At 54.8% G+C, this 13143-nt stretch overlaps 1 protein-coding gene across 1 annotated transcript in view; it reads right to left on the bottom strand.

Annotated features, from left to right (window-relative positions):
* Positions 1-3695: 3695 nt before the first annotated feature.
* Positions 3696-13143, bottom strand: part of COL23A1 (collagen type XXIII alpha 1 chain) — a 322912-nt gene continuing 313464 nt past the window's right edge. The window contains exons 21-29 of the mRNA XM_055302599.1: positions 12891-12947; positions 12590-12616; positions 11334-11396; positions 11195-11248; positions 10944-10970; positions 7612-7665; positions 7333-7419; positions 5211-5249; positions 3696-4776 (exon numbers count right to left, since the gene is read on the bottom strand). Coding sequence (XP_055158574.1) covers positions 4774-4776; positions 5211-5249; positions 7333-7419; positions 7612-7665; positions 10944-10970; positions 11195-11248; positions 11334-11396; positions 12590-12616; positions 12891-12947 — 411 coding nt within the window. The 3' untranslated portion in view covers positions 3696-4773. The remainder of the gene's footprint in view (positions 4777-5210; positions 5250-7332; positions 7420-7611; positions 7666-10943; positions 10971-11194; positions 11249-11333; positions 11397-12589; positions 12617-12890; positions 12948-13143) is intronic.

Below are 13143 nucleotides of genomic sequence, written 5' to 3' on the forward strand. Positions count from 1 at the left end.
TCAGGGCGCGGCAGTGCGGCTGGGTGCGTGGGGCCCACCCACGACTTCCGACTTCCCGGTCTCCTGAACCAGCAGCAGGAGGGCTCAGTGTCCCTGCTGGGACTGACCACCGGGGTCACGGGCGTGGGCAGCATGGGCAGCACGCCTCCTGCTGGCATCCAGGCAGGGGGAGCAGAGATGTATGGACTCTAAGAGAATCCATGCACTGTGGAGGCAGGAAGAGAGTGGGGAGGCCTGCCGAGCCCTATAGTGCGTGGCCTGGAGACCCAGCCCGGAAAGGAGGGAGGCTTTGCTCCCAGGCACGGAGCAGGTGTGGAGCCCAGGCTGGACTCCAGTCAGGGTCTGTCTGATGGCCAGTCCAGTGAATGAGAAGCAAGCAATCATCCCCAATGGGCTGGGCAGCTGGGCTACCAGAGAGCTAACCCCAACTGGGGTGAGGCCCTGGGACGTTGTGCCTTGGCAAGCCTCTCAGAACAGGGGACCTGGGTTGCAGCCTGAACAGGCTGAGGAAGAGGAGGTTCCCTTCTGTCACCTTTCATGAGTTTCAGCCTCCTCCCTGCTTTGCTCCCTCATCGCTGATTTCTTCATCTCTTCCCCATTGCTGTAAAATGCTTAACGTATTTATTAAAGTTCATTTGGAGTTTTTTTTTTTTTAATTGTGGTGGTATGGGGGCACCTGGGTGGCACCTGGTCCTGGGATCCAGTGCTGCATGGCACTCCCTGCAGGGAGCCTGCTTCTCCCTCTGCCTTTGTCTCTGCCTCTCTCTCCGTGTCTCTCATGAATAAATAAATAAAATCTAAAAAAAAAAATTGTGGTATCATATAAATAACCGTACCACCGAAACCATTTTTGTTTTATTTTTAAAATATTTTATTTATTCATAAGACAGAGAGAGAGAAGAGGGAGGCGGGGAGAGACACAGGCAGAGGGAGGAAGAGGAGGCTCCATGCTGAGCCCCATGCAGGACTCAATCCCAGGTCTCCACAATCATGCCCTGGGCAAAGGCCACGCTAAACCACTGAGCCACCGGGACTGCCCTGAAACCATTTTAAAGTGTACAGTTCAGTGGGATTCAGTACATTCACATTGTGCAACCATCACCACCATCCATTTCCAGAACTTCTTTGTCTTCCCAAACTGATTTAGAAGGACTGTCCTGATTCCCCCCCCCGCCAAAAAAAAACATAAAAAATAATTTGTACCTAAAATAAACAAATAAATAAATAAATAAATAAAATAGAAGGGGTTGGGGGTGGGTGGGTAGGGAGCCTGAGAATCCTGTTTGGGCCCCATCTTTGGCTTTGTCTTCAGTCCAAACACAAGCCTCTCGTGGCCCAAGGCAGCTCAGAGAAGTCAGGTTGGCTCAGGGACTGTTCCTGCCTTGGGGTAAGGGGGAGAAGGTTGCAGTTCATATCTCATCCATTCCTGGGGTGTCCAGGTCCAGGAGGCAGTACAGCTGGAGGTCTGAGCAGGCTGGGCCATTTCCTGGGCGGAGAGTGTCTCCCACAGGGTCAGTACAACACCAGGAAGCTTCACCTTCTTCCTGCTCAGAAAAGCCCACTCCTTGCCTCTGGGCCCCATGCCCAGTACTCCTCTGTTATCTCATGCATCAGCTTCGAGGTACCATCAGAGGCCAAGAGGGCAGAGGATGGGAGGCAGTGGCTGAAACTGGATCTGAGTGCCAGGAGTGTCCCCCAATCATTGTGACAACCACACATACCCCATGTGTTCCTAGCAGTATCCTGGGGATCAGGAGGAAGGAAGCCTGGGTAAGCCCATTCCTCTTCGACCTCCGTTCGTCTGGAGAAGGGGATAGTAATCCTTGTGCTAGTGTAGCTGCCATGGTACACACTGGGGCTCTAAATGTGCTTCCCTCGCTTTGGAAGGGGGTGGTTGGAGGCAGAGCTACCTCTCTTTGCAGAGACGCAAAGCTTCGGTCCTTAAGGCTCAGCTGTGAGGCAGGGGACAACCCCGAGTCTCAGCTGGGACCTCAAGCACATCATTCGCTCTTCTAGTCTCTTGTCCCCAACCCAAGCTCTTGGAGGACTCCATCAGCTTGAACTTTGAAGCTTGTGAAATGTGCAGACCTGATGATACACGGTGTGAGGCCACAAGGGGGCAGCAGTGGGCCACCAATGAGCTGGGATGTCCGGGGCGTGGGAACTTGTGGCTTCTGCCCCCCCCCCCCCCAGCATAGCCCTACCAATCCCCCATCATCAGGACACTGTCTAGCAGACTCCATGCCCCGCCAGACAATTTGGAAGGATAAACTGGTGTTATCCAAGAACCTGGGCCTCATCTGCCTGTCACCCTGTCCTGGCTGTGTGTCCTTGGGGAGGTGACTAACTGCTCCATCATTTATAAAGTGGAAACAGGGACACCAATCATATAGGTCCTGTCCTTCATGGGACTGGTTATGGGATCCAGGGAGGCACCTGGCTGGAGGGAGGAGCGGATTACACACTGTGGAGCACATTCAATTGGTGAAGTTATGCTGGGGCTCCAAAGGATGCTTGGATGCCCAGTGATCTCCATCAGTTGCCATAGCCCCATTGTGCTTCTGTCCCTTTCCATACTACTGGCCTCCCCGGTGAGCCACACAACTGGCCAACAAGTAGTATGGCCTGCCACTTATTTCCACTTAGGGAGACAGAGGCGGGGACATCACACTTTCTTCCTCACTAGCAGTACATGGCCAGGCCTCTTCTGCATAGTGAGGAGGCCATGTAGTTTGGTCTGGGGCAGGTCATGGGGGACAACTCGAACCGTGGCCTCCTTAGATGTCAGCCCTTGTAAGGAGACCTGCAGGCCTGTTCTTGTCTACACTATCCTGGATGTGCTTGATTTTTGTCATCTGTGAAATAGACATATTCACTAGGCTTCTCTCCCAGGGTCGTTACAAGGATGGGCTGGGATGAGGGAAGTTGAAACACTGCAAGACTGTGGCCCTTGCTTGCTCCCCTACTTGGTGTGGGGAAGGGAGGAGATTTAGAACCATGAGTGCTTTCTGGTGTCTGACCCATCCCAGGGGTAAACATTGCTGTCCCATTTTACAGAGGAGGTGGTAGGTTTGAATTTTCTAAGTGACAGCTGCAACAAGATCCACTCTCCCACATTTTATCCTTAAAATACAGTGTTAATTCTTACCCATTGAATTAGGGTGTACCTCTGATCCCGGCAGGAAGTGATACCATATGATTTCTGAGGCTTGGCCACAAAAGGTCACCAGCCTGCCACTGGTGATCTGGGACACTCACCATGGGGACGCATGCTCTGCAGAAGCCCAGGACACATAGAGAGGGGTCCTGGCCCTCTGAGGTCCCCGCTGCCAGCCAGCATCAACCACCATGCATGGGAGAGCTTGAGTGACAACTACCCGGCTGAGCCCATTGAGAGAGAAATATTATTGGTTTAAGGTAAGCTTGGGGGTGATCTGTCATGCAGCAGTCATTGGTCACTGGATCAGAGGAGCATCTGGGGACTCCATGACATGAGTGAGTGGACACAGGGCTGAGCCGGCATATGGCAGAGCCAGGCTGTGGGTCTGTCTTTCTAACCCCAAACCCTATCTCTGCCCTGACCTTGAACAAACTTCCTCTGGTTTCTGGGGTGGCTCTGATCTGGGGAGCGTCCCTTGTCCCTCCCCCCACCCCCAGAGGTGCTCAGGGGCAGTGTGCAAGGAGAAGCACACCCATACACACATTGTGGTTTATTACACGCGGCAGTTTCCATCTATACAGAGAAGGGAGGCAAGCAGCTGTACTGGATGGAGGTTGCAGCTGGGATCCCTTGCCAGGGGTGGGGAAGCCTCTCTCCTCAGGGCACCAGTGGCTGGGTCTCGGACCCCCTGCTCAGGCTATAGCCCAGAACCAGCCCCGAGGCCTTCTCGGTCTGCACAGCTCATCCGAAGGGGCAGTTGAGGCAGGCTGACCAGAGTTCTCTTGGGTGGGAGAGCTGAGGCCGGTGCCACCCAAACTCTGAGCTGCAGGCCAGTCTCCTTGGGCTCTCAAAGTCCTGTCATGACCTTCTTTTGGGTGATGCGAGACAGGCAGGAAGCAGCAACCACTCCAGTCTGGGACCCACTGTCCTCCACACTCAGAGATCATGAGGCTTCTTTGCAGCTGGGTCCACAGGCAGTGGTCACAATGAGTGGCCTCTCCTCCAGGCCAGAGGACACATGTTCTCTTGGCAGGCTGGGCTCCTGAAGCCTACTGGACTTGGTGGGAGCTAGGCCTGCTGGGGGTGCCCCCCAGAGCTCCCAGCACCCGGCTGCAAGTGCTGGGCAGGAACCTGATCCTGCCCTGGGGAGCCCAGGGCCCAGAGGGGCACTAAGGGGTGGGCAGCTGGTTGTGGCTGAGTCCACAGGCCAGAGAGGCTGGGACCCTTCTGGATGGAGTGGGCTCCAGGGCTCCAGGGTTCAGGGGGCAGTCTCTCTGCTAATCAGGTGGCTGAAGGCCCAACCCAGCATCTTTGCAGCCTCTCCTGAGCCAGGCACTTTCACCCTCGTCTCCTTTCTGGGATAAGCCAAGTCTCATGGCTGCCCCCTCAACCAAGTACACAGCTCCCCTGGACTGGCCTGTCTACTTTCCTGCCAGCTTCACATGCTGATCATTCTGGCACTGGGCCAGGCACACTCTTGAATGTTAGAAGGCCACAGGTGGTGCATCCCGTGAAAAAAAGATCAATATATTACTGTTTTTTGTTTTTTGTTTTTTTTACAAAAATTAAAAACGTCCACACGCATCTGTACAGGTTGTGGCTGGGTACGGGGGTCACTGGAAGAGAAGAGACAGGCGGAAGGTGAGGAGGGAGGCCCCAGAGGCCTCACCCTGGTCTGGGCTTCCTGTCCTGCCCATTTCTTCTAGAACAGGTGTGCCCTCAAATCTCTCATTCCCAGCTCATGGCTTCCCCACCCCCCTCAGTGGGGCAGTTGGGACAAAGTCCCAGGGTACATGGGTGGCTTTGCCCTAGCTGGGCCAGTTGCCGAGTAAGCCCAGAATAACCAACAGGGTGGGCCGTGCATCACCACCTAGGACCACAGCCCCATGCCCTGGGCCACATGATGGGAGAGTCAAAACTAGGGTCACATCATCATGGGAAACCCGGCTATTCCGTCCCTGTGTGGGGAGCTACAGATACCAGCCCCCACAGCCCCCCTTGCTGGCCCCCTCCTCCCTATCTGTCCTAGAGACTCTCCCCTGTGAGGTACCTTATGCCAGCAGCCAGGCACTGGCAGCCCATCAGGGCCCTGGAAAAGAGAAAGGTTTCAGTGATGGGGATGGGGGACTGATCAGCTCCCTACACTCCAAACAGTCTTGCCCTGGGTGTAGGGAGTCTTGCCCTGTGGGAGGAGGCCCCTGAAGCAGGGCCCAAATGCTCCTTCACCTGGGTAGTTGGGTCACGAGATGGGACACGAGGGCCTGTGTTCACTCTGAGTGCACCCCTGTGGGGCTTTGTTGGGACATTCCAGCAGGGGACAGAACCAGGACATTGTGGGTTATTGGGGCTTGTGCTTGAATGTGCTGGCCAGGAGCAGGGCCTGGCCCTGGCCCCAGCCCTGGCCCCCTGAGGGGTTGCATGGCCTCCCGCCTGGTAGCCATGACAGTGGCTTCGGCCCCTCACACTGGGGGCCTGAGAGCTCTCAGGAGTTTCTTCAAGAGTGTCTGAAGGACAGTCCAGGGAGCAGGATGCCCGTCTGGCCTGGCCTGGTCCCTGTGTCTGGATCTGAGTGCAGACAGAGCAGGCTGAGGCTCTCAGGGTACGGATCGGGGTGTGGGGGGCTGGGGTTGTCTGAGGCACCAGCGATGCCAATGCTGGCTCAGCACTCAGACACAAAGGGGTGGGGCAGGTTTCAGGTGGCCCAGGGGCCAGGGGCGGGGAGGGGGGCCGGCCGGCAGCAGAGCTGGAGAGGGACAGGCTGACCCATCAATCAGTCCAAAGTCCCTGCAGAACCCCAGTTTGGGAAAACACTGCACTCTGGAGGCAGCCATGGGAGCACAGACCCTGGAACTCTTCGCATCCACCAGGGCACTGGCTGGGACCCAAAGGGAAGTGGGGAGGAGGGGCAGGCAGGACAGGAAGGCAGGATAGGGGGTGGGATTCAGAGTAGGGGGCACAAGCACCCAGATGTCCCACCCAGCACAGCACAACACAGCACACAGCAGGCCAGACCTCGTACCACAGGGCAGGGCCCGCTGCCCCTGGCCAGGGCCCTGGAGCCCGGCGCCCCTCGCTTGCCTCCACAGCTAGGATATTCCTGTTTGAAAGATGAAGGCTGAATGACTCGGAGAGAAGTCTTGGCCCAGGGCCGGGGCTGTGAGGCTGGGCCACCGCATGCCCCTGGCATCCCTGCACCTCGTGTGTATGCCTACCTCTCTGCTCTTCTTGTTTTTTTCTTATTCACTCCTCAAGACCTCTGGGGGTAGGGACGAACACCCCCACTGCACGGATGAGGAGACTCATGGATGAGGAGAACAGAGGCCAGTGTGACTTACGGTCAGAGGACCAGGCCTCTGGGGTTCCTCACCCTGATGCCCCTTTGGAAGGTGGCTGGGAGTGGCTATCTGCTCACTCTTAGCATGGAAACTCCCTGCTTTGTCTTGCCTGTCTTTTCTGAGCTCCACGGGAGAGTCTGCCGTGTGAACCCTCTCTGCCCTTCGTAGTGGGTGGTTGGGGACTAAATCATGGTTACTTCAGGCACAAGGTCTCATCGCCATCAGAAGCTGATGTGAGAGAGAAAGAAAGGAGGAAAGCATAGGGAACAGGGAAGGACTCTGGGGGACACAGAGGAGGTGCATGGGTGTGTCAGGGCCACCCATACCAGCCAAAGCCTCCTCCTTGGAGCACCTGGGTGGCTCAGAGGCTGAGCATCTGCCTCTGGCTCAGGTCATGATCCCAGGGTCCTGGGATGAAGTCCTCCATCGGACTCCCTGCAAGGGGTCTGCTTCTCCCTCTGCCTGTGTCTCTGCCTCTCTTTCTGTGTCTCTCATGAATAAATAAATAAAATCTTTAAAAAAAAAAAAAGCCTCCTCCTTGGGGCCTACACCCAGAGGGTAAGGGTGCCCTGATCCCTGTGAGGGTCAAGGAAGCTGAGAAAAGAATGGCAGTGACCATGACAACACTCTGCCCTGGGCCCTGCCTCCATCTGTGGAGGGGCTGGGGGTCTCCCGGAGCCATGCCGATGGAGGGGAGTCAGGACCAGAGTGAGAGGAGTGACACGATGGCAGTGACAGCCATGGTGGTCTCCCCGAGGACAGAGAAGACGCTGGCCTGACCTTGGCCTGGGGCAGCAAAGACCTGGGTCAGGGCTTCCACTCTGCTCCAACACGTACCACAGGACATGGCTGGTCCAGGCCTGGCGGTCCTGGCTCACCCTTCTGGCCCTTCACGCCTTTCCGGCCTGGGACGCCTCGTTCCCCCTGCACAAGGAGGGAAATGCGGGGGATGGTTGTGGCTGCAGGGCCCAGGACCCCTCTTCCAAGTCTCAAAGAGATGGGCCTCCAGCCAGCAGCCACCCCTGTCCTACTATCCCCACCCCAGCCTTCACCTGCCTCGGCTCATATCTTGCCTCCACTCCCACCCCCCTCCCCGTTCTCTCCACCAGCCCCCACCTTCTCTCCACGTTCGCTCCGGTCACCTTTCTCTCCTCGGGGTCCAGGGAAACCCTGGCAAAAGGAATACAGTGAGGTTTGAGGTGTGCTATCCCTCTTCATGACCCTCCCGTCCATCACCGCCTTGCCCTAGGCAGATCAGTGGTACAAACTGGCCCAGCGCCAACTCCTAGGTGACACATGTGCTGGGTGCCTGGATGATTTAGAGAAAAGCATGCATTCAAGATGCCAGCACTGCTTCCTCCAGAGGAGAACACCATCGGTGTCTCTGGACAGAAGCCCTCAGGGAGAGGGACACCTGGGTGGCTCAGTGGTTGAGCATTTGCCTTTAGCTTAGGGCGTGATCCCAGGGTCCGGGGATTGAGTCCCACATTGGGCTCCCCAGGGGAGCCTGCTTCTCCCTCTGCCTATGTCTCTGCCTCTCTCTCTGTGTCTCTCATGAATAAATAAATAATATCTTAGGAAAAAAAAAAGAAGGCCTCAGGTAGAGCCCCTGGCAAGGGGCTTTCTCTCCCATCACTGCCAGATGCAGCAGGGCATGGCTAGGGACATGGAAATTCATGGAAGTTTACGTCACCAATTTTGTCAGACTGAGAAATGGTGACCTGTTGTCTGCCTCTGGCTGAATCTCTTATACACCTACCCCATCCATCCACCTGTCCATTTATCCATCTACCCATGGAGGCAACATTTCCAAGCATCCACTAGGAACTGGGTTGTGGGCTGTATGCCAAGGACAGAGAAACAGATTTGATATGTCTCCTTTCTCTCCCTATTTATTTTCTGTTCCTTATGATGTTTTGACATCTTAAAGAACTTGCTGGCTAGGGAGAGGCTGGCTAGGGGGTGTAGCAGAGGGCTGGTCTGGGAGCACATTTCATGTGTAAACCAACAATCTCCCAATCACCCCCTTTATCTGCTTCCCACACACCATCTGATGCTTTCCCTGCCCCAAGTCATCCCCGGGCCAGGTACCAGGAGAGCAGTGCACTCTTCACCCCTCCAGCCCAGAGCCTGCCTGCACTCTTCACACCTTTATACTAGCCAGTCCTCAACTGTTTCCTCTGCCCTGCCTGCCTTTTGCAAGGAAACCCCTATAAACACTGCCCTCCACTCCTTTCTTTCCCCCGACCAAACATGGTGCTTCCCCATGTGACCCTCCATAGCGAGGTGAGCCCTTCTCTCAGGAAACATAAGTAACGCACGCTTCCTTTACTGGCATTGACCTCTGTGGGTTGTCACTCGGTCACATGCATAAATTAAAACCCCTCAGGAACAAATGTGACACTTCCTTCGTGGTCTCATGTGACAGGCAAGAGGGTATAGAAGACAATGGTCAATGCTCAATGACATAGGATGAACCAGATGCCATGGGGTCCCAGGGAGACAGGCTATTCTATCCAGGTATGAGGTCAGGGAGGCTTCTGAGCAGATTCCATGTTGGCTGGACCAGGTGGAGTGGGTGCGGAGTCAGAGGCTTGCCAGGTAGAGCAGGTAGGCGTGGCTTTGAGATGCCACTCTGAGCTCCAGGCCTCCTAGGAGCAACTGTGGTCTCACTGCTGGTGGCATGGTCTCTTTAGCTCCACGACCTCTTTGGGTCCAGAGCCTGAACTAGATTCAGCATTGGCTTCTTCTCTGGACACTTTTCATGGATGGGCACCATCTTCCCAATCAGAAACTCTGTGTCTACAGTTGCTCTCTAAGGTGGCATTCTCTCCTTAAAGTCTGGCACAGGCACCAGAATCCCTGCAGCCCTGCATCTGGTCACCATTCCCCTTGCAATAGCTGCGAGGTGTGAACAACCCTCCCTTCATATAATCCACCCACTCTGCTCCTGGCTCCAGAAGGGAGCATGTGATCTGGGCTGACCAATCAGGGCACTGCATTTCTTATGGCCAAGTGATATTTCAGCACTTGGGGCCAGTGAGAATTGATAAGATATGTCTAAAAGAAGAGAGTGAAGCAAATAGTCTTTCTCCAGGGTTTGGGTCTGGGAAAATGTGGGTTTGGGGCTACTGTCTCCATCCCATCACCACATGTAACTTGAAATGACACTCCCACAGGGAAAGCACAGACAAGAAAGCATGAGAGGCTGGGTTGTGTGGATCTGTGCATTGTCCCTCTGGATTTCTCAGTTAGGGGTCAGTTTAAACCAGTTTGAAATGTTTTCTGTTGCTGGCAACCAAAAGACACTTGATCCAATCAACCTTATGCTAACATTTTCTCCTTTCCTTCCCACAATAAGGTCCTAGCTGAAGCTTCATTGTCTCACCAGGATATTGCAACACTGTTCTCTTCTTGTTCCTTTAACCTTCCTGTTCCAGTGCATCATCCTTCTACCCAGTTACCCATTACCCATCCACTCATCAACCATCCACCCATCATTCATCCATCATCCATCCACCATTATGCATCCATCATCCATCCACCCATTATCCATCCATCATCCATCCATCATCCATCCAGCATTATCCATCCATCTTCCATCCATTTCCCATTCACCCATCATCCACCCATCTTCCACTCATCCATTACCCATCTACCATTATCCATCCATCTTCCATTCATCACCCATCCACCCATCATCCATCCACCCATTATCCATCCATTCATCAATCCATTTATCCATCCATTCATCATCCACCCACCCATCATCCATCCACCATTATCCCATCTTCCATCCACCCATCATCCATCCATCTTCTTTATTTATTTATTTATTTATTTATTTATTTATTTATTTATTTATGATAGTCACACACAGAGAAAGAGAGAGAGAGAGAGAGAGAGAGAGAGAGGCAGAGACATAGGCAGGGGGAGAAGCAGGCTCCATGCACCGGGAGCCTGACGTGGGATTCGATCCCGGGTCTCCAAGATCGTGCCCTGGGCCAAAGGCAGGCGCCAAACCGCTGCGCCACCCAGGGATCCCCATCCATCCATCTTCTATTCACCCATCTTCCACCAACCTATCATCTACCCACCCATTATCCACCTGTCATCCTTCCCTCTATCTTCCATCCACTCATCTTCCACCCATCCATTATCCATCCATCCACCTATCACTCATCCATGAATCATCCATCCACCCATCATCCATCTACCCATCTTCCATCCATCTATCACTCATCCATCCATCCACTCATCAAGTACCTACTCTGGGCTATGAACTAGACTTGGCACTGGGGACACAGAGGGATCCAGTTAGTTGGAGTCCCAGCCATGGGGAATGGGGTCACATCCAAGCCAAGCAGATCAGATTACTGTATGGCCAGCACAAGGGCAGAAGGTACATACAGGAGGAGCTTGATCACAGTGAATGATGAGATACTTACATCTAGTCCTGGCTCCCCGGGTCTTCCCTGAGGAAAGATAAAGAGGAGATATGAGAGGCCCGTGGTGGGGTGTGTGTGTGTGTGTGTGTGTGTGTGCCAGGAACACTACTGCTGAGACGTTCAGCCTTGTGAGTTGTCTACAAGCCTGATTTCTGGCCCTGGGCCAGTGTGTTGCAGGGGTTGAGTCCCCACGGCCAAGTGACACTATAAACGTGCAGTCATACTTGGGAGGTATTAAAGGGGGTTGTTACCTTTTCTCCTTTGGTTCCTGGCAGCCCAATAAGGCCCGGTGGGCCAGCTGGCCCCTGGGTGGAAAAGGAATGGGTCAAGAGGCATGACAGTTACAGAAATTAGTGCCCTGGAGGGACAAACAAGGCTCATGACACTCACAGGCAGGCCGCTGGGGCCTCTCTCACCCGCCACACCCTTCTCTCCCTTTGCTCCATCCAATCCCTGGAAGGAAAGAGTAGACATCAGTCAGGGGAAAGGAGTCAGAGTGACAGCAGGACAGGAAAGCTTGGGGCTGTGCTGGGGTGTGCAGGGCAGGGGGACAGACTCTAGGCTCTCACGGGCTTGACCCTGGCTTCCTTCCAGTGCAAATAGTAATCAGAATGAGCTGTAAGTGTGGGCACTTTACCTTTTCCGGCATATGAGCTACCTCACAGCCATTTCACAGATAGGTAAAGAGAGGCAGAGAGACGGGCAGGGACAGGTCCAGCCACACAGCCAAGAAGCAGCAGAGCTAAGGACCAGTAGGGTTTCTTTTTTTTTTTTTTTAAAGATTTATTTATTTATTTATTTATGATAGACATAGAGAGAGAGAGAGAGAGGCAGAGACACTGGAGGAGGGAGAAGCAGGCTCCATGCAGGAGCCTGACGTGGGACTCGATCCCAGGTCTCCAGGATCAGGCCCTGGGCTGCAGGCGGTGCTAAACTGCTGCGCCACCGGGGCTGCCCACCGGTAGGGTTTCTAAGCCACAGCGTTGGACTTCGTCTATGCCAGCAGCTGTCTCTTTTAAACACGATCTGGGGAAGGTCTTGGGACAAAACAGAGCCAGAAGCTGCACATCTGGTCAGGCCACAGGCTGGGCTCTGCTCAGCTGTGGGATTCATGGCCGAGTCCTGCCGGCCTCCGGGTTGGAGAATCAGAGATGTGTGCTCCCGCAGGGTGAATGAGAGAGAAACCAGGCGTAGCGAGCAGTGAGGCCAGCTGGCCTCCCCCATGCAGGGCACACGGGCAGGCCATGCTCAAGGTTTTAATTTAAGAGCAGAGGACAGGACATTATGTAATACACACCAAACCCAAGACTTCATGTCCAGGCTGTGGGCAGTTGAGAGACAGATGTGCATATGGGGGCCGTGCAGAGAAGTGTGTAAGGAAAGGGGGCATGGTACAAGGAGCCCTGACTAGGGCTGGGGCAGAGGGACAAGGTGAAAGAACAGAGTCCCTGTGTGGGGCTAGGGGACACCAGCCTCAAGGGCATCAAGGAGGTTGCACTCCAGGGGATTCAGAGTGTTCAGGGCCTGGGGTAACGCAGAGGTGGTCGGGGGCCAAGTGTGGGGCCCATTCGCAAGGCTTTTTGGAACTATGCAGGCTGTGAGTCTGCAGTGAGTAGAGAGGTTTCCCCCCATGCCCCAGAACTCACCTTGGGACCCTGGATTCCCTGAAGGCCCTGGAGGAGGACAGAGCAAATCAGAAAGGCCATCAGGTTGGGTCTGGATCTCAGAGCCACATTCCTCTTGCAGTGGTCACCAAGGCTTCTAGGCCACTCTGTGGCCCCTGTGATCCTGACCTCTGCAACCTCCCAAGCCCAGACCCACGCTCTGCCAGATTGCTAGATATGCCCCCTCCCTGCCGGGAAGTCCTGTCCTTCTCTGGGTCACAGCTCCAAGCCTGGGGTCCCCATCCTCTGCATATCTCGGCTACTTCAAGCCAAATGTTCTTACCGTGGGGCCTGGGGGACCAGGGGGGCCTGGGGGCCCTGGCGCCACTATGATCTGGGCCTAGGAAGCAGTTAGAAGTGGATTAGACACCCCCACTCCATCATACCTCACTCGCCCACACTTGAACACACTGGACAGTGGATGAGCCCTCCTAGGGGGGCTAGGCCCTGGGCCACTGGGCTGAGTCTTCTTCCCGCCCCCAGAAGGGTGCCCAGGGGCTGGCCTTTGGGGTTCTCAGATGGGCCTCAGCTGGAGG

The sequence above is a fragment of the Nyctereutes procyonoides genome, unplaced genomic scaffold (genome assembly GCF_905146905.1).
Source record: "Nyctereutes procyonoides isolate TBG_1078 unplaced genomic scaffold, NYPRO_anot_genome, whole genome shotgun sequence".
In the NCBI taxonomy this organism is placed as follows: domain Eukaryota; kingdom Metazoa; phylum Chordata; class Mammalia; order Carnivora; family Canidae; genus Nyctereutes; species Nyctereutes procyonoides.